General features: G+C 32.8%; 3 protein-coding genes and 1 pseudogene across 3 annotated transcripts in view; all 4 read right to left on the reverse strand.

Moving 5' to 3' along the window:
• LOC114731308 (rust resistance kinase Lr10-like) overlaps positions 1–3,172 on the reverse strand; it is a 49,897-nt pseudogene extending 46,725 nt beyond the window's left edge.
• The window catches only part of LOC114731307 (rust resistance kinase Lr10-like), a 29,764-nt gene continuing 8,200 nt past the window's right edge, over positions 242–21,805 (reverse strand). The window contains exons 2-4 of the mRNA XM_028918445.1: positions 2,009–2,470; positions 1,713–1,739; positions 242–1,627 (exon numbers count right to left, since the gene is read on the reverse strand). Coding sequence (XP_028774278.1) covers positions 510–1,627; positions 1,713–1,739; positions 2,009–2,470 — 1,607 coding nt within the window. The 3' untranslated portion in view covers positions 242–509. The remainder of the gene's footprint in view (positions 1,628–1,712; positions 1,740–2,008; positions 2,471–21,805) is intronic.
• On the reverse strand, positions 6,083–7,208 carry LOC114731313 (uncharacterized). Its single transcript, XM_028918449.1, has 3 exons — positions 7,192–7,208; positions 6,828–7,051; positions 6,083–6,208 (listed from the first exon to the last, which is right to left on the reverse strand). The coding sequence occupies exons 1-3, from the start codon at positions 7,203–7,205 to the stop codon at positions 6,138–6,140; spliced, it is 309 nt and encodes a 102-aa protein (XP_028774282.1). The 5' UTR covers positions 7,206–7,208; the 3' UTR covers positions 6,083–6,137.
• On the reverse strand, positions 18,123–19,261 carry LOC114731311 (rust resistance kinase Lr10-like). The gene has a single exon (XM_028918448.1). The coding sequence runs from the start codon at positions 19,163–19,165 to the stop codon at positions 18,317–18,319; it is 849 nt and encodes a 282-aa protein (XP_028774281.1). The 5' UTR covers positions 19,166–19,261; the 3' UTR covers positions 18,123–18,316.

The following is a 21,805-nucleotide window of genomic DNA, read 5'->3' on the forward strand; positions in this document are numbered from 1 at the left end:
TTCTTTGTATATCTTGATACTTCTTTGTCCTTACGTGATCTAAAATGTCGATCTATGGATTATTCCCCAACATTTGGTAAACTTCATGGGCATTATAGAAACCTTTTACAGCAAACCCACATGAAAGCTTTATCTGCTATTTATATATGAAAAACATGCTAATTAAGAATGAATGAGATATTTCCCCCTTAACTGATAATTAATCATGCCTATTACAGCTAGATTATGAAGAGAGCAGATATTGAGAGAGAATATGTAGCGATGATCCATTTCCAATGTTAATTATTGGCGATAAATTCTGACCATTACAAACTGCAATTATGCTCGGTTTGAACGCATATCATATGAAAAAACAAAGAAGTCTTAGATATATGCTTTACATGTTGCATCCTTCTATTCTCAAGAAACAAGGTTCAAACAACATACGCACACAAATGACACAACAGCACACAACAAAAGGCAAACTTCCAAATCAACCAAACCGGTTAATATTTTATCATTATTGACTGTCACTCTACTTCTTGGATTATTTCTAAACCTTGCATCAGACTTCTTGTAGGCACGCTGGCCCTTTTTCTGGTTGATGTACCTTCAGAATTAAAAGGATTCGGAGGGATTGGTAATTTGTCTTCTTCTCCTTCTAACATTTGAACCACTGCTTGCATTGATGGTCGATCTACAGGATGCCACTGAATGCACCACAATCCCACTATTCCCAACATTCTTGCAATTTTACCATCTCCTTCTTCCTCAATATGAATCCTTACATCCTCCCTTTCTTCTAAAATACTATAGATCCATTCGGGATAGTAAATATGGGTCGCATTTTCTTTCGTGTCATGGGTGATGCTTCTTCCCCCTATTACTTCAAGTAGCAACATCCCGAAACTATAAACATCTGCTTTATGAGATACATTTCCAAAATTTCGAGAGAAGACTTCTGGAGCAATGTAACCTAAAGTTCCTCTAGCATTAGTCATTGACACTATGCTTTGATCTTTAGAGCACAATTTGGCCTGCCCAAAATCACAAATTTTTGGAGTGAAATTAGCATCCAATAAAATATTGTAAGGTTTGATATCAAAATGAAGTATGCGTTGTTCACACCCTTGATGAAGATACTCAATACCTTTGGCTATACCTAAAGCAATACCATGGAGCTTTTTCCAACCAATAAAGTTTTGCCTGTTATCTGGTGAATTTATGAAATTTTGTAATGAACCGTTTGGAAAGTATTCGTAAACTAGGGCTCTTCTAAAGCCATCTGCACAAAAGCCCATTAAACGAATAACGTTGACATGATGAATTTTGCCCATTGTTCCAACTTCAGTAATGAACTCTTCACCATTTCCTTCAGAATTAGTGAGGATCTTCACTGCAACTTTGAACTCAGATGAAATGCTTCCTTTGAACACAGTGCCGAAAGATCCTTCCCCTAACTTGACATCAAATTGATTGGTAATCCTCTTGATTTCAGCATAAGAATATCTGGTTGGCTTGCAAGCTCTATAATCTTTCAGAAACTTTTCAATTATTGCTTGGCTTTCTTTCCGTGATTTGTAGGAGTTGCGAGCATAATGAATTACAACCGTTGTCACCACTAGAAGAAGTGAGCCCAAGATTGATCCTGCATACGTGAGAGCTCGAATTTAGTTTCAAAATCAAAACAATTGGCTTTTAGGAGAAAATACCAAGTTCAACTTGAAGCTGACCTGGAATTACAAATTTGTTTGATGAGTCTGCAAAAGAAATTAACATGATTGATCAATTTAGCATGTTCACATGATAACTTAACCCAATTATGACTTAAAATGTGAGGACTCTGATGTTTTTCACGAGACAAGAAATGTGTATGTTCATGTGACTTCGTATGCTCATTATGGGTGATTATATACACACACACATATATATATTTATTCATGGATGCATGCCATGGTCGAGTTATCTAAATGATATACAGCTTGAAAAAGTGGAGCAGGTTTAATTTGATGCAAGACATGAATATCACCTTTGTAAAGAACCTCGAAACATGCAATATCACTACTATTCCTCTTGTTGAATCCACATCTCGTTCGATTTGATTCACAATATTGGCACCTTGGATGAGACCACATCAAATGAAGTGTGTTCTCAACATCAAAAATCTCAGGTGGGACAGATGAAATGTCAAATATTTTGCTGCAAGAAAACAGGGGAATTAGGTCATCGATATAGGCGCTAGAAGAAACAGCATATACTTGATAAGTAGAGCTGTCGAGGCACGTTGAAAAGAATTCTCCATGTCTTGGGGATGAGTAATTGAAAAGGGTGTAGTTTTGTGGGGATATGAATTGGAAGGGGGAAGGGTACAGATTGAGGTTACGGACATGCCTCAAGAGACAGCCAGAAAGATCATATAATTGAATGATTTGGTTTTTGTAATCGATGTGTTTGACATTGAACTTGACTGACCCAGGGAGCTCAAGAACAGCATGATTGGTAGATGGACATTGTAAATCAAACCCACGGTACCCACACTGTGCTGGTTGGCATTCTATTAGTCGGAAAGGAAACCGAATAGGCAGGTTTCCACACTTTGTTTTAGGTTCTGGACAGCTATTGGAGCTTCCCACAGACTCTGGAAACCCAAGAATTAGAAATAAGCATACAAAGAAAGAGGAGTTTACAAGTGAGGTTTCCATTTCTTGGTTTCCCCGGAGTGGCAAGATGAGATAACAAGTTCCTGATTTCATCTCAAATATGAAACCAAGATATTTTTCCGGACAAGTGTAGCTTCCCAGGATTTTCCTTGTATGATGTATGTGCTTACGTCAATAAACTCTCTCCTCATTTGTGAATTATTGGAAGTCCTATCAAGTGTCAACTTTAGTATAATTTCAATGCAACCTTTCGGTGATAAGAAACACCTCTATGATGGTGTGAATACACACACGTTTGTCAATTTTTTTACAGTGCTGCCATGCTGTCGGTGTCAAAAAAAAAAATTTCTAGGAAACTTCTTGATTGTATGATATACAAGGTTGGAAGGCCTTTTATATGTCTTTCCAGAGTTGAGATCACTAATAACTCTCTGTTTTGAGACCATCATGACAAGGGACATGTGTTCCTTATCAACAAAATTTCTGGTGGCTCTATTTCTGATAATGTTATTCTGCAGAACTTGCAAGGCATCAGATGGTGGACGCCAGAACTGTTCTCATTTGTGTGGAGATCTTAATGTTAGCAGCCCTTATCGGCTAAACGACTCTCCAGAGCGGTGTGGTGACTGCTGGTACAACCTATCTTGCGAGCACAACCAACTGGTAATGAACTAACACTCTGGGAGATACAGTGTTTTGTCCATTGATTATGAGAACTACACAATCAGAGTGAGGGATGCTAATATTGTGGAGTTGGATTCCTCCTCCCTACCTGAGTATTCTTTAACATACTACAACTTCAACAATGAAAATGAAGTTGTGATATGCTATGGACCGCTCTACAGGAATATGATGATGATGTTCGTGAAGTGTGAACACTCTGTGCATTCCCCTGGGTTTGTGGACACAGCCCCTTGCTTCAACACTTCAAAGGGGTCTGCAGCTTCTTCGTCTTCGTATTCGTATGTACATGTGAATGTTGGCTACGGAACTCTCGGTGGTTTGGGATTAGACGATGGTTGTGGTATAGAACTGATATATATGATGTCGTGTCCTACTGCGCAGAGCAACCAGTCTTGGTCCTGCATAGACATCCACAATATGCTTCTTTACGGCTTTGACCTTTATTGGCCCTATCTACTTGGTAAGTCCATTAGTCGCTTTAATTCCCTGTCAATACATATACACTCTGCATAACTGGAACTTATTTTTATCATTTTTGGCCTTTAATTTATGCTGGTTCTCTCTATCCTTATCCCTTGTTTTTGGAATTCCTTGAAATAAGTCGATCATATTGTTAAAACATTATGCATGTGACTCCATTTTCTTGGGATAATAATATCTAATATTTTCAATGAATGATTATATTATAATTGTTGAAATGCGAACTAGTGTGTGTCGTTTTTTTTTTAATTATTTTTTTACGATAACTACAAGAGAAGTTTTTATGATTGAAAAGCCTTCAATCAATATAAATAGAAGAGCTAGATATCGGCACTCCACCTTTATCACATAAGTTTTAGATTGTTGCATATGAAATAAGTTTAATTGAAATCAAAGCGTGAATAAAAATTAGAATCAGACACCAATAATAATTAAAAAAAAAAGAATCAGAACATAAATGCCACTAATGAAAAATACTATCTCTGATGCTTAATATAAGAACTAATTTGACTTTTAATTTGATCCTAAATATAATATTCCAATTCATCTTGTTTTTCATGTTTAACTATTTTTTTCAAAGTCGTCTTTACAGAAGTTGTACATGTTAATAAAGACTCCATCTATCTAATACACATAATTAGCAAGGTTATTAGAGAAAAGATAACACATATTTATTATAAATAATTAACTTAACAAACTTTCTTAATTCACTTAAATTAGTTGACTAGCTCTTACATTAAAGATCAGGGGAAGGCAGTATATGAAATGTATTAATAAAGATATGTTGAATATTTGTTCAAAGTGTTTAGTTAACATTTAGGAGAAGTTCTCCTACGGCTCTAACCTCGCGAATCACGGTGACTTTACGTTGTAATATTAGGTAGGAGATTAGTGTTAGAATGCATTATTACGTAATAGGAATGAGGTTAATTACTAATACTCCTCCAGTCCTTAATATAAGACCCAATTGTTAAGTTTGTTTTGGTCCTAGATATAAAACTTATTTCTCATATTTATCAATTTTCTCTAAATTACTCTTATGAATACGCCCTCAACCATAATCAAGTAGAAGAAGGAGAGAGGTATTAAGAAAGATGGTTATGATGTTTTAGGAAAATTGTAAAATAAAAAATTCAATAACAATAAAATGACATCGAAAAAAGAAAACTTATATATTCCTTATATAACTAAGAAAATACCAAATGTATGATGGTTGTGAACTATTGATGATGCCAACGGAAAATATCATCAAGATACTATATGCTATTTTACTTATTATCCTTATCATGTTATTATAACACCAGATATAGTATTGCAAAATATTACCATTTTTTAAACATACAAAACGAAGTACTCCTCCGGTCTTTAATATAAGACTCATTTAACTAATTTGATTAGATTAAAGAAGTTAGGAAAGTTAGTTAATTATAAGTCTCCGCAGACATTTATAGATCAGAAGGGCAATGACAAATGGAGTCCCCAGAACAATTTTACCAAGAGTATGATAAACCGTTCATGAAAATTTGAAAAATTAGAACGTGCCCTTGGACTAGTACTTCATTATTATTGCTTGGCTAGTTATTAAACTATTCATATTCACACTCTTATGAATTAGATAAATCTGTTGGAGTAGTCAAGGGATTACCTAATATAGTGTGTACGTAGCCTGCAAGATCTGAAAAATAGAAAAACCAAAAACTAATATTAGCTTCCATAAAGAGAAAATAACTGTATTGTTAAAAGAGTTAGTGCCACATATTGAATACATATTAGTATGAAGGTGAGCTCTTGGCATTAGCTATTTCCTTCACAACCTATAAACAATTATGTACATCGTACAAGAAAAATAAAATAAAAGTACACTATTTTTCAATAAAGATTATACTCTTCTAGTCCTTAATATAAGACCTATTTAATTAATTTGATTAAATTAAGAAAGTTAGGTAACTTAGTTAATCATAAGAAATATGACATGTTTTTTCTAAAACACCATAATTATCTTCCTTAATATCCCATCTCCCTTTTCTACTTAATTATAGTTGAGAGAGTATTCATAAGGGTAATTTCGAAAAATTTGATAAATATGAGAAATAAGTTTTATATTTGAGACTAAAATCAACTCAATAATTAAGTCCTATATTAAAAATCGGAGGAGTAATAATCAAATGAATAGGTCATAAAAATCATTTGTGAAAGGGGAAAAAGGTTGATGTCTAAGTAAATTCATAAGAGTGTTATACATGAGCAGTAGAGATCTTTGACTTTCTTTTTCTGTGAGATCCTCATTACAGTGCAACTTGCAAGGATGTTTTATGCAAGATGGAATCAAAGAAGCTAGAAGTTATGATGGAGTGCCTTACCCAGGATAATTAAAAGGATCATTTTAAAAATGCCACTTGCCACTGCTACACCAGATAAACAAATGTACAAGTACAGGGATATGGTATATGGATTTTACTGACAAGATGCGGGCAAAAAAAATATTTTACTGATAATATGATAATGATTAAGATTTTATTCTGTCCGTGTGTTGCTAACTCTTTACTTTTAAGTATTTAAATGTTTTTATGGATTAAAAAAATTCAAACAGAAAAGCATTCTTTTCAAAACACAAGTAATACCTTCCAAATTTGTCAATAACAAAAAATAGTCATTTCAGTGTGCTTGGGGTAATGGATAGATTCCTCTTTGAAAAATAGTCATCTCAGTGCGCTAAGGCTAATGGATAGTTTCCTCTTGACTAGATAGTTTATTGCTTTCTTTATTGCATATACAAACCAAACGAATTCAATTTCATCCACACTAGTTTTTTTAATTATATTTTTTATTTTAAAAATATATACGATAACAGGGTAATGCATATGAATATATGACACACACACACCCTGAACCAAAAAATGATATATTTTTCCCAAAAAATGGTTTTGTACCACTTGTATAATATTATTGGCAACCAGAATTACATCAAAATTTAATAATGGACCATCAACGTAAGCAGGGAAAAAAAACAATTAATGGACTTACCTATTTGACAGCGTGGTTTCTCACCACCGACGCCGAGAATTATTTCATAATCATGTCCAGAATGCGGGCAGAAACTGTTGATCCAAGAGAGCTCAAAGCCACAAAGAAGCATATTGTGGATGTCTGTGCAGGAACTGGACTGGTTTTTCAGAGCAGGCCACGAAGTCATATACATCACTTCTATACGGCAATCATCCTCGAGCCCCACATCTCCTACGTATCCGCTGTCGACATTGGCATACTAATTCAATGATGATGATGAAGAAGAAGAAGATTAGAAGAAGAAGAACCCACAGAGCCATTTGAAGTGTTAAAGCAAGGAGTTATGTTCACAAACCCAGGGGAATCCACAGGGTGTTTGCACCTTACGTCTATCATATTTGTGTTCTCATAATTAGCATCCCTCACTCATATTGTGTAGTTCTCATAATTAATAGACACAACACTGTATCTCCCAGATTGCCAGTACATTACCAATTGGTTGTGCTCGCAAGATAGGTTGTACCTCTAATCGCCACACTCCTCTAGAGATTCTTTTAGCCAGAAAGGGTTGCTAATGTTGTGATCTCTACATAAACAAGAGCAGTTTTTGTGTCCATCCGATGCCTTGCAAGTTCTGCAGAATAACATTATCAGAAACAGAGCGACCAGTAATTTTCTTGAAGAGGAATACATGATTCTCAAGATCTCCAAATGAAAAAGAGTAAATAAGAAAAAGACTTATAAAGCTAGCGAGCCATATATTTCAATATTATTGCAATCAAGAAATTGCCACTCGCCAACTTGATAGCATATATGATGTCAATATATAATTCATAAAGGCGTGTCTGCACATAAGGTGGTAGGTATGCCATGTGGGGAAATTATTGGGAAGCTAACCTTGTTTGAAAAAGTCTCTAAGACTTCGTATTTTAGATGCAATTTATCTTAGCTACTTGGCACAATAAACGCTGGAGATATGGAAACTGCAGTCGTAAACTCCTTCTTCTCTGTATGCTTGTTGCTAACTCTTAGGTTTTTGGGGTCTGTAGGAAGCTCAAATAGCCGTCCAGAACCTGAAAAATCACGTGGAAAACTTCCTGTTCGGTTTCCTTTCTGAGTAAAAGGATGCCAATCAGAACAATGCGGCTATCCTGGGTTTGATTTAGAATGTTCTTTTGCCAAACATGTTGTTCTTGAGCTTCCTGGATCAGTCAAGCTCAGTGTCAAACATATTGATTACAAATCTCAAACCATTTAGTTATTTGATCCTTCTGGTTGGCTTCCAAGGCATGTCCATAATCTCACTCTACTTCATTCTCCTTTCCAGTTCATAGACCAGAATCTTAATGACTTTACAGTTTTCAATTGCTCATCGCCAAGAGATGGAGCGATTATTTCAACGTGCCTCGGCAGCTCTGCTTCCCATGTGTATGCCATTTTGTCTTATCACGAGATTGGACAACTTCCCTTATTATTTTGCAGCAAAATATTTAACATTTCATCTGTCCCACTTGAGATTTCTGATGTTGAGAACACTCTTCATTTGATGTGATCTAATCCAATGTGCAAACATTGTGAATCAAATGGAACAAGATGTGGATTCAAGAATAGTAATATCAGCTATGATATTACATGTTTCGGGGATCATCACAGTGGTAATATGAAACTCTTCCATCAAAACTTTTGCCCTTCTTTTTCAATATATATGTATGGCAATTTATATCATTTACATAAACTGACTGTAGCATTTGTCCTAGAATGTAGTTAATCATCTGTTCTAATAAACATATAAAATCACCACACATTTCTTGCCTCATGTCGAGCATCAATGTTCTTCAAATGATAAGGCGTGACTTCTTTGGAATATTTATATCGACATGCTTAGCTGACCAATCATGTTAATTTCTTCTGCAGGTTCATCAAACAAATTCGTAATTACAGGTTAGCTTCCAAAATGAACTTAGTATAATCTACTGCGAGCACGTTATACTTTTGAAAACTAAATATTCAAATTCTTATTATATGTGCAGGATCAATCACGAGCTCACTTCTAGTGGTGAGTACTCTTGTTGCAATTCTTTATATCAGCAACTCTTAGAAACCACGGAAAGAAAGCCAAGCAATAATTGAGAAGTTTTTGAAAGACTGTAGAGCTCTCAAGCCCACCAGATATTCTTATGCTGAAATCAAGAGGATTACCAATCACTTTGAAGTCTTGGGGGAAGGATCTTTCGGTACTGTGTTCAAAGGAAACATTTCATCTGAGTTCAAAGTTGCAGTGAAGATCCTCACTAATTCTGAAGGAAATGGTGAAGAATTCATCACTGAAGTTGGAACAATGGGCAAAATCCATCATGTCAACATTATTCGCTTAATGGGCTTATGTGCTGATGGCTTTAGAAGAGCACTAGTTTACGAATACTTTCCAAATGGTTCGTTACAAAATTTCATAAATTCACCAGACAATATGCAAAACCTTGTTGGTTGGAAAAAGCTACATGAAATTGCTTTAGGTATAACCAAAGGAATTGAATATCTTCATCAAGGGTGCAAGCAATGCATACTTCATTTTGACATCAAACCTCACAATGTTTTATTGGATGATGACTTTACTCTGAAAATATGTGATTTTGGGTTGGCTAAATTGTGCTTCAAAGATCAAAGCATAGTGTCAATGACTAATGCTAGAGGAACGTCGGGTTACATTGCTCTAGAGGTCTTCTCACGAAATTTTGGAAGCGTATCTCACAAAACAGATGTTTATAGTTTCAGGATGTTGCCACTTGAATTAATAGGAGGAAGAAGGATCACCCATGACACAAGAGAAAATGCTCCCTACATTTACTATCCTGAATGGATCTATAATATTTTAGAAGAAAGGGAGGCTGTGAGGATTCATATTGACGAAGAAGGGGATGCTAAAATTGCAAGAAAATTGGGAATAGTAGGCCTGTGGTGCATTCAATGGCATACTGTGGATCGACCATCAATACAAGTAGTTGTTCAAATGTTGGAAGGAGAAGGAGACAAATTATCAATACCTCCAAATCCTTTTAATTCTGATGGCCCTTCAACAAGAGAAACGGCCAATGTACAAGCAAGAAATCTGATGCAAGGTTTAGAAATAATCCAGGAAGTAGAGTGAAAGTCAGTAACAGTCAAATATTATATGAACTTGGTATTGTAAATATTTGCCTTCTAAATTGTGCGGTTCTGTCATCGATTGTGTTTGTGTGTAGTTCTGAGCCCTCAGTACTTGATTATAGAAGAATATAATGGATCATAGAAAGCAAATAGCTAAGCCTTCTTGATTCTTCATATGAACATAATTAAAATGAAAGAAGTATATTGCTATTCCGTGGCTGGAAAGGAATAGAAACAGAGAAGCTTCGGCCACAGCTTCCAAGAGAATCAGATAGGTTAGATATGAATGGATGGAATTCCGAAAATGTTATGGTGCGCCCATGTCCATGTGGTCAAGGAAAGCATCTCCATTAATACCACCAATCATTTATTTTTTTTAAAAAAATTTCAATCATGAAAAAGAAGGATCCCAATATAGTTGTTAATCCTATCTTATTTTCCTCCCATCCTACTTCTGAGTCAATACACTGATATTTGTGATTCCCCACCAAATTCCTTCAAAATCAGGAAAAACAACCTCCCAAAAAATATATATGGGTTTAAGATGTAAATTTGTCTTAAAATTTTCATTCAAGAGCTAGGCACTTGAAAGTTTTTTTGTTGCAACTTTGCCTTAAAAGTACAAAATAGTGGCAATTTTACCCCTATCATCAAAAAACTAGTATTGACCGTTAAAACAGGGATACTAACTGTTAACATTTTTAAGGATAAGAGGTAGAATTGTTAGAATTTTAAAGTTTTGGAAAAATTTTATATGAATAAAAATTTTTGAGTTCCCATTACTCTTAAGTCAAACTTCCTGAACAAATTTACCCCTTAAGTCAAATATTTGTATATACAACAAGGCAAGCAGAGACAGGGATTGACAGGAGCGATGGCCTCGAAAATTTTTAGTTTTATTGGTATAATGGTATTATATAGGTATATATTATATTTGTGGCCATTAAAATTTACATTAACTCTTTTTTGTGAACAAAATTTATATTAACTTTCATACTGTATCTTTTTATCTGGCCTCCTTTATCCTTGAATCCTAACTCTGTCCCTGTGTATGAAGTTATACTGCTCATGAATAGTTTATTCCATTTTTTTAGATCAGAAGGGCAATGACAAATGGAGTCCCCGGAACAATTTTACCAAGAGTATGATAAACTGTTCATGAAAATTTGAAACAGGACATTAATAATTAGAACGTGCCCTTAACTAGTACTTCATTATTATTACTTGGCCAGTTATTAAACTATCCATATTCACACTCTTATGAACTGGATAAATCTGTTGGAGTAGTCAAGGGATTACCTAATATAGTTGTACGTGGCCGCCAAGATCTGAAAAATAGAGCAAGCAAAAACTAATATTGGCTTCCATAAAGAGAAAATAACTGTAAAGTTAAAATAGTTAGTGCCACATATTGAATCTGTTGTCAAGTTGTCATATTAGCATGAAGGTGAGCTCCTGGCATTAGCTATTTCCTTCACAACCTATAAACAATTATCCATACCTTGTACAAGAAAAATGAAATAAAAATGTCGCAGAGCAAAATGTTTAGGAGGGCAGGTAAATCTTCCACGAAAGAAAAAAAATCTAGATAATTAAGAGCCTTCTACCATATATGAGCGGGAAATTTCCCTCGCAGGCAATCAATGTTTCACAATGCCAGATATGCTACCTCTGATCCTAATTATAGAGACTCGTTTGTAGACTATAAACGAGTTAGAACTGTATATATTTTTTGCCATCTTCATAATAGTTCCATTTTTTAGCTACTAGATATCAATCGTTGTTTATATTAAAAATATCAATGGTTATAATTATTATTGTATATATATTATAAGTATAATCATACAATATAATTTTGAATATATTTATATATTAAGAGTCGTTTATAGTTATATTTTATTAAAATATTTTGAACAAGCAACTTAAATAAATATGGGTAACTTTTCCCTTATGAACCAAAATAAATTAACATTAAAATTCCTTCCATCCCTGGAAATATCAAACCTTCTCTCCGCAATCCGAGGGAAGGAAAAACGTGCATAAGCTAGTTTGTCCATGTTGATGTTCGCGCCATCCGTTGTATCAGTTCATTCATTTGTGTCTGGTTTTTGGTCTTTACTTCTCTATCATAACCCATACACCCTCCTATATTCTCATTATTTTATTTTATTTTTATCTTGGATTTACCTCTATCCTTATTCCTTTGGATTAAAAAACAGGTAAAGTATGTTCATACCTCACTTGTTTTTGCCATTGACGAGATTCTTATCACTCTTACAAAAAAGACAATGATTAATATACGGTGGTGGACAAAGTTGGATTCTTGTTCATTTCTCCGAAAAAGAGCGATCGAGAGAATTCCGTGAAATTAGTCGGCTTCTTTCTTGAGTCCACGGACGGGAATGTAATCTGAGGCTTACGATTATGCGAGATTGCCGGATTTTATATAAGCTTTGTTTTCTAATTATATTAAATCTGGCACGAGTATTCTCTCACTTTTTTTATATATTTAATTGTTTTCAATCCGCATTGATGGGAGTATTAACATTGATATATAACTAATAAAAAGAAAAGAGAAATGCCTCCAAGGCTCTGTTTTTCCTATTACAAAAACAGAGGCTTCAATGGATGCATGCGTAGTTACCAGAAAACAAAGCTACCATTTCACAAAAGTGATCCTGATAGTGTGGACCTTGTCAGTGTATTATTGTCTCATTTTCCCACACTTCCTTGTCAAGGACTTCTACATAATTATAGTTACTTCAAGGACTAGCTTTGACAGGTCATAAGGAATTTTGAAACTACAAAAACTAAATTAAAAAAGAAAACAAAAATCTAAATTAACTCATCTAGCTACTGGGGTCCCCATTCGGTGCTCATCAGGTGATGACCACCCAATACTCATCACCTGATAAGCAATCTGGACCGCCTAAATCTAATCTGGACGATCCAGATTTAATATTATTAAATAATTATTTTAAAATAAAAAAATTACATTTTTAAAGAATGATAGTTAAGAGATTATTTTTATTTTTTATTCTATACTTATAAAAATAATTATTTTTAAAAAATAAAAATAAATATGGACCGTCCAGATCAGATTTAGACGGTTCAGATCTGATGAGTATTGGGTGCTTATCAAAACTGATAAGCACCCAATGTAAATCCCTAGCTACTAGGAGAAAGCCAGACGGTGGAGATGATGGCCACAATTGAATTGTGTAATTCAATGCACTGTACATAATATTATTAAAATAAAAGTGTTAATAAATTATTATTAAGCGATTATTTTACTGAAAATAAATATTAAATTTTAATGTATTTTTTTGAGAATATAATTTCATAATTAAAATAGATAATATACTCCTCCGATCCTTAATATAAGACACATTTAACTAATTTGATTAGATTAAGAAAGTTAAGTAAGTTAGTTAATTATAAGAAATGTGACACATTTTTCCTAAAACACCACAATCATCTTTCTTAATACCTCATCTCTCTCTTTTACTTGATTATGGTTGATAGAGTATTTATAGAGGTAATTTAGAGAAAATTGATAAATATGATAAATAGATCTTATATTTACGATTAAAATCAACTCAAGAATTGGGTCCTATATTAAGAACCGGAAGAGTACAATCTTTTTGTGAACAAAAAGTTTAGGTGAACTGTATCACAATTCACTCAGGTGAAAATATAAAAATATTGACAAATCTTATTCACAATAAAATCTTCACCTCAAAAGTAACATTTCAATCCATGATTTTCGAGTTATTGATCAAATTCTTATTAACGATAATACTTTTTGTTGGCAGGTAGTAGGTGATTTTTAGAAAAAATTGCTATGAAATTTTTAAAAAAATATAATTAATAAAAAATTCCAGTGATGATAGAACAATTTGTAATGACAAGTTTATAATTACTAAAAAATTACATATATGTTTGAGACATGTTCTCTCAATGTTTATTCTGTTCATAAGTAATCTAGGTGTAATATTGGTATGATCAACTAAGAGGGAAAATATATCATTCATTCTCAATTAGCATGTTTTTCATATATAAATACCAAATAAAGCTTTCATGTAGGTCTGCTGCAAAAAGTTTCTATAATGCACTTAAAAGTACCAACATAAGCATCAGTTCTCAATCAAATTCTCCTCCTTTAATTTGCATTTTTTTAGATCACATAGGGATAAAGAAGTAGCAAGATATATAGAGAACAATATAATGAGGATACAATTCCCGTTGACATTCTATGCATATATGAATACATACACACACCTCCTTGCTTTTAGTACCTGAAGTATGTGTTCAATAAAAATTAAGTACACAAACTAGAGAAGTTTGAGTATCAGACTTAGGTTCAAAATATTATATTAGCTCTGTAGCAGAGCATAAAAAATTAAATTGATATTTCCCCTATCCTAGATATGAAAGACATTTTACTAATTTAGAGTTATTAAGAAAATTAATAAAATTAGTTATTTGTCATAAATATGTATTAGTCTCCCTAAATTATCGTTTTCAATCATGGGTATTGGATTATTAGAATTATTTCTTAGTGAGAACTTTTTACAATTAATAGAGATATTTGGAGAAAAAATAAGAGACAAAATGAATTGAATTTTTATATTTAAGATTAAATTCAACCCTCAATTAGCTTTTTACATTAAGGACTAAAACTTTTTCATCTGGAGGGGAAAAAACGTGTAGGTGAGTTAGATTTTGAGACTTATAAGTCTGAGGCAATCAAAAGACTCAAGATATGTATTTACAAAAATATATAAATTGTTCATCAATATTGAAGAGCCAAATGAAACTGAAGGAAGAATAATTGAAGCTTCATTGAAAGTTTCCAAGACAATGAAAAATTCAATAACGTGCCTGCAAGGGTGGAAATTTGTGAGCATGAAAGCAGACCTGTCACCCAGCCAATAGTCTAGCATTTAATATTTTAGACTTTCCCACAAAAATGCACGAGTATTTATGAATGAAAAGCTTGTCTATCCAACTTGAATAATTTTCAACCCATTTTTATGGTGCAAATTTTATAAATGACTTATCAGAATTAATATTGCTTTTTCAATAAATAAGTAAATGAAGTCATGTAGTTGTACATGTTTAATTACTTCGTGATTTGAACACTAAGCACTCATAAAAATGTTTTATTCTTATCAATGATTTCTTTTCTCAAACGGAAAATCAAGCCCTGAAGCTCTACTGCAGAATTGAAGCCACCACATCAATTTGACTGTATTAGCTTGGGGTGGAAAAAAGGGGTCATCATTGAAGCTACCAATCTCAAAGTAGAATAATTCGATTCAAAATTCATATTTGAACTACATATTCAATGGTCCAAAATAAATATCAAGTTTGAACCTATTTTTTGGAGAATAAATTTTCATAACTAAGATAGATACAGGCACGTTTAGGATTGGTCTTAATATGTCCAAGCACGTAAAACCTATTTAACTAATTTGATTAAATTAAAGAATGTAGGTAAGTTAGTTAATTATAAAAAATATGGCATGTTTTTTTTAAAATATCATAATCATCTTTCTTAATATCTTTCCTCATTCTCCTACTTAATTATGGTTGAGAATGTATTAACAAGATAATTTAGAAAAATTTAATAAATATGAGAAATAGGGCTTATATTTAGAACTAAGCTCAACCCAACAATTAGTTCATACATTAAAGATCACAAGAGTATAAAATTTTTTATAAACAAAAATTTAGACAAGTGGGATTTCGATATTTCAATAATGTTAGGGCACGTTTTTGGGCTTATAAAGCACTTATAGAAATTTTTATGGATTATTTATCAACCAACTCTGATTCTTACATGAAAATGCATCCATGACTTTGTGAGTTACTACTTCCAATCTTTTGTACTCCTCTGTTAGTTAATATACGACTTAATTAGAGAGTTGATGTTTATTCTATATATAAGATATCTTTAATGTATTTATCAATTTTTTCTTAAATTAATCTTATTAATATTTTTCTAATAATTATTAAGTAAGACAAGAAGGAAGGAAACTAAGAAAGATGCTTAAGGTATTTTAGAAAAAAAAATCATATTAACTAATTTAACCAACATTCTTAATCTACTCAAATTAGTTAATTAGGTTCATATATTAAGGACAGGATAAGTATAAGATTTAGTTTCTAGTTCAATAATAATTGAATGTAATATTAAATTAAAGAAAAAAACTTTGATCAAATTCTTTATATTCAATATGTCAACTTCTCCTATCACACATAGTCATGTGTCCTTTTTTGTCATGTGAATTTATAACTAAAATTTATTAAATACTAATATTTCAAAAATAGGAAACATATGATTGAAAAATTTAACATAATAAATATAATAAACTTGACATAAGTATTGTTCTAAACTAACTTCTTATTAGCAAGAAGAATTTTTGTTGCCTTGGGACACAATGCATAATTTTCAAGTCTTTGAAGAAAAGGACCCAGTGATTCAGACTTCTGGTTCATTTCCACTCATCCATCTCGGTATAACGGGCTTGGGGGAAGTAAAAGCAATGCAAACCATGACAGAACTATTTTCAATACAAGTGATCTGCTATGAAGCGGAAAACAAGCCGCTATATGGGAATTGGGCTTGCCAAACAATAAGAGCAAAAAACGTGGCTTATTTGTTTTCATCAACTCCACAAATTTTCTAATAAAAGGATACTTATACGTAATTAAAAAAAAAACATTTACCCATGCTATATAACTTTATGTTATATTAGGCCACTTATATCTTACTTTTTTAATACAAAAAATTACAAAATCATAAATTAGGACTCATTATAAGATTTGTATAAGTTTTTATAGCAATTGAATGGCAAATAACAACAAATCTTTGACAAAATACTTTATTTGTAATTTTTCAATTTTCACAATCTTTTTGTTGCAATTTTCCCTTTTTAATATACAGAATCTATTAGCCAACTGTCTCAAAAGAGACAGTAATTGCACACACAAGATTGACTATAACTTTGTCATGTATAGGAAGAATATTAGTAAATAATATCTAAGATATCTTTTTTTTTTTTATACATACTCTTTAAATTATATTAATTTAATTAAGATTGATCGTCCAACCATTAAACTTGAACTGTCCGATTATGAAAACGTTGCCTCATCAGATGGACAAAAATACAATATCATTAGTAACCGTCGAAGGGACAAAAGTTTCATTGCATCAAAATTCTTCTGAGAAAATTCTGAACATATAATAGTCTTGGCATGATGGTGCTACACGTACTAGCCATTTAGGAGGGTTGCACTTGCAGAGGCAAAGATCACGAGAAGAGAATGCTAGACAAGAAGTTAGAATTCAGATTGACGCGAAGAGAAGATTCTAAAATTGCCAAATAAAAATAAAGAACCAGGAAAAGTATTACTTAAGTGCATCCAAAGTTATGCTTTATATAGATCATCTGTATATCATTCTATCAATGGAAGCTTGTGGTTCATATCCTTTTGCTTCTTTATAAAAAGTGCATGTGTTATCTGCAAATAAAGATGGATCTCGACACTACCAAATAACTGAGAGGGCAACATATACAATAATACTATCCATTATATGAAAAGCTTGCACATACTTTGGATCGTTAAATAAGTGTCCCTGATTCGAGCATGTCTCTTCTGATAAATGTACTCCTAGGACCAAGGCAGTAGGTAAACCATTTTTATCGATTTCTTCCAAAACACACTATCCAGAGAGACATAATGCTTCTTCCTTAATATATCACATGATGTAAGAAACGGAAGCCCAACATGCATCCATTTCTCAGGTCGATACAACCCCCACTTCTTATTCATATTTAAGAGTCTCGTAATAAATATATATATCAAGGTCATTAGCACTGAGCTTATATATTTACAGTGCTATATTGATCTCTCATCATCTTTAGTTAAAAATGAGGTTGTCTCTTTTGGATTATTCACTGAAGGATCAAAGGATCTGGGTGTTGAACGTAAATGAGCACTAACATCAATTACTGGTGAATCTTGTGTATATAGAAAAGACTGCTGAGGCAATGCTGACTCTTGCTCCTCTGCTTCAAGAGCCTTTTCCATCGAAGGATGATTGCTTGATAAGTTGGATCGCCGTATTGAATTTGCATTGTCATCCCTTGCTGTTAACTCTTCTGGATATAGATAAGGCTTTTGAGGCAATTCCAAGTCTTGCTCGTCTCCCTCAAGCATCTCCCCAACTCTGTTCATTGAAGGGCGATCGCTAGGCTTGGTTTGAATGCACCACAACCCAACGATCAGCATTTTCCTTGCCACTTTCATTTCTTCCTCTGTTGCATCTGCTATGCTAATTTCATTCCCTTCATTTAACTGATCATAAGCCCAAAAGGAAAATAAAATTGACTCGATTGCTCAGCCAACACATTCAGATTCTTCCTTCTACCAGCCATCTCCATTAATAACATCCCAAAGCTATACACATCAGCCTTATAGGAGACTCCACCTACATTTTGGTAGAACAGTTCAGGAGCCATGTATCCTATAGTTCCCCTTGCTGCCGTAAGAGACACAATGCTATCATTTGTTGGGTAAAGTTTAGCAAGGCCAAAATCAGAAACCTTTGGGATGAAGTTGCCATCAAGGAGGATGTTGTGCGGCTTTATATCAAAATGCAGAATTTGCATATCACACCCTTTATGCAGATATTCAATACCACGAGCTACTCCAAGAGAAATGGCATACAATTGATGAAGATTCAAGGATTGCTCATTGTCATTAGGTTTAGAGAGAATGTATTTGTCAAGAGACCCATTTTGCATGAAGTCATATACAAGAGCGTGCTTTGATCCTTCCACACAATAACCGACGAGTTGCACCACATTAACATGGTGGATTCTACCAAGTGTTGCAACCTCGTTGATGAAATCCTGACCATTGGCTTTAGCCTTATCCAACATCTTGACAGCCACGTCACGACCACTTCGAAGTTGTCCTTTGAACACAGAGCCATAGCCTCCTTTTCCAAGTCTTATTTTAAATCCTTTTGTCATCTTCTTGATGTCATTGTAGGAGTACCTTATAGGGATGATGTTGTTGTCATTTTGCAGAAAATCTTCAATGCTTTCATACACTGATAAATGCCTTCGTCGCCATTTATAGATCAAAAGGGCAATGACAAATGGAGCCCCCAGCACAAATTTACCTCCCGTATACATGACTGTTAATGAAAATTTAAATGAGAAAATAGATAATTAGAAAGTACCCTTTAACTGAAACTAGTATTGAGTTTCTATTGTTTGGCCAGTCATTGAACTGTCTACTCTTATGTTCTTAAAAATTATACAAGTTTGTTAAAGTCAAGGATTACCTAACAGAGCGCCGATGCCTGCAAAACAGAGGAAACAAAAATTGATATAAGTTTCTCTTGCGAGAAGGTACTATGATTAATGTGAAAACATTTAGTGCCACATTGGGTAGGCTGTGATGAAGTTGTTATATCAGTATGAAAGTGAGCTCTTGACACTAGCTATTCCTTCGCAAGCTATAAACAATTATTTATGTACCGTATAAGAAACGTAAAATAAAAATACACTATCATTCAACAAAGATTATATTAAAATGAACTAATAAGATGTTGGTTGAGATAGTAAATATCTCATCCTTGTAAGAACGAGGGCACAAGTTCGAATCTCAGAAAGCATATTTGTTGAGAGGTTTTAACTTTAATGCTTCCAATCCGATAGAGAGTCAAATCTAAAATAATTTGGGGACACTATGAGTTTACACAAAATATAGTAAAATGAATAGCTCATGAAAGTAATCTCTGAAGGGGAAAAGGGTTGATGTAGGACAAATTTGAAAGTAAATTCATAAAAAAAAATTATATATAAGCAGCAGAAATTTATGACTTTTTTCAAAGAGATTAATTCTTTGATCCAGCGCAACTTCCATGCATGGAACCAAAAACGTTATGGGTTATCATGAGATGCCTTACCTGCGATAGCCAAACCGATCCCTTCAAGTATGCCCAATCTGCTTGCTGATGCCGCACCAGATACACGAATGCATTAGTAGGGATATGTGGTAGAATATTGTAAAAAAAAAAAAAAAAAAAATTCACTCACAATAAAATGATATCCAATGTAAACCAAAAAAAAAAAGTTATATATTCCTTAAAACTAAGAAAATATTAAATGTATGATGGCCGTCACATAGACATGATACATTGATACGTATTTATTTGACATGTCACACATGATTTTTCTTAGAAATTAAGAAAAATAATTGACAAAAAAAAAAAAAGAAGGAGAATACTAGAGAATAACATGAGTTTTCGGTGGACATTCAAGTGCCAGCGTGCTAATCATTATATCCTTGTGATGGTGAATCACTTTTTCTCTTACACAATGAAAAACTATGATGGGTCGAGCAATTATGGTGGGGAATAGCTTAACGCGATATAATTATAAAAAATATAGATAAATAGTTGAAAGTATAAAAATTAGAGTGACGTCTTTATATAAAGAAAAAAAAATAAGTTTAGGAGATAACCAAAAAACATAAAATATTTTTTTTTGGAAAAAAGTATGGTTCTTTTGATAAGTTGTACTTTAGGTTTTTGTTTTTTGGTTTTGCTGTGTGATGGGTTGTATCTCTAGGTTTTATTTGAATGGTTTTTTTTCCTGGCTGGCTATTGGTGTTTGTAATTGTTTTTTTTTTGGCAAAAAAAAAAACATCCAGTAGGATAATTTTGTAACTGTAATTCTAAACTTATTTATACCCAAGTGCCGAGAGACATGACAGCCAGCTATTTCGTCATTTGGTGGGATTTTGTTGTGTTACCATTCTTATGTGAAACTGCGGTGTAATTTTTCCTCAAATTTAAAACAAATTCTCCAACATAAAGAGTTCTTAATTTTTTTTTTTAAAAAGAATATAATGTCTCTCCTTTTCATTACATCATCAAATTAAAACTCATTTTTACTCTCATTCTTATCTTTTAATTCACATTTCAATTTCAATAAAAGATTGTTTCATAGACCAAATATGACCCTACTTTTCTTTCTTGGCAAAACTAAAGTTAATTACCAACCACTAATTCTTAAAATTAAACTACAACCTAAATATTATATCTAGGATGAGAAGTAGTACTATCATTTTTTTTTTTGTTTTTAACCTATGAAATGAGGTAAATTAGTAATCTCATTTTCATTACTCTAAACGTGAATCGCTCGAGTACTTATTATGAGGTTCAAATTAATGGTTTATATATAATAAAAAATCAGTTAAAATTAGTTAAAAGTAATAAATAAATAAGAAATATATTTTTATTTTAAAATATGTCCTTATAATAAATAAAAAAAAAGGATAAAATAAAATGCATGGGAAAATATGATGGGAGTGTGTGGCAAAGAAGAGAAAATAATCATTAAGGGCAAAATTTAAAAAAAAACTATTAAATGTAGAGACAAAATCTAAATTGAACTTTATATAATGGACCACACCCTTTTCAAATTTAAAGCTTATAAATAGGATGGTGGGAGTAACTGAATATTTTGAACAAAATACTCAAGATATCTTTATTAATAAATTTGATATACTCCTCCGGTCCTTAATATGAACTAATTTGAGAGCTCATATTGGTCTTATATATATGACCTATTTAATATGTTTATCAATTTTTTTCCAAATTAATGTTGTTGATATTTCCTCAATAATATTTAAGTAGGAGAGGAAGGTAAAGAATTAAGAAAAGTGATTAGGGTGTTTTAAAAAAAATTATATTAACTAATTTAACTAATATCTTTACTCTACTCAAATTAGTTAATTAAGTCCTACATTAAGGATGAGAGGAG

Source organism: Neltuma alba, unplaced genomic scaffold, assembly GCF_004799145.2.
Source record: "Neltuma alba isolate B1F8T4 unplaced genomic scaffold, ASM479914v2 tig00012821_pilon, whole genome shotgun sequence".
Lineage (NCBI taxonomy): Eukaryota > Viridiplantae > Streptophyta > Magnoliopsida > Fabales > Fabaceae > Neltuma > Neltuma alba.

Bases quoted from the DNA above. Each gene is read 5' to 3' on its own strand.
- LOC114731313 (XM_028918449.1), bottom strand. The intron at 6,209-6,827 runs GTAAGTCCATTA...TATCTGGTGTAG, and splicing joins GAAACCACGCTGTCAAATAG to CAGTGGCAAGTGGCATTTTT.
- LOC114731311 (XM_028918448.1), bottom strand. From the start codon at position 19,165: ATGTATACGGGAGGTAAATTTGTGCTGGGGGCTCCATTTGTCATTGCC.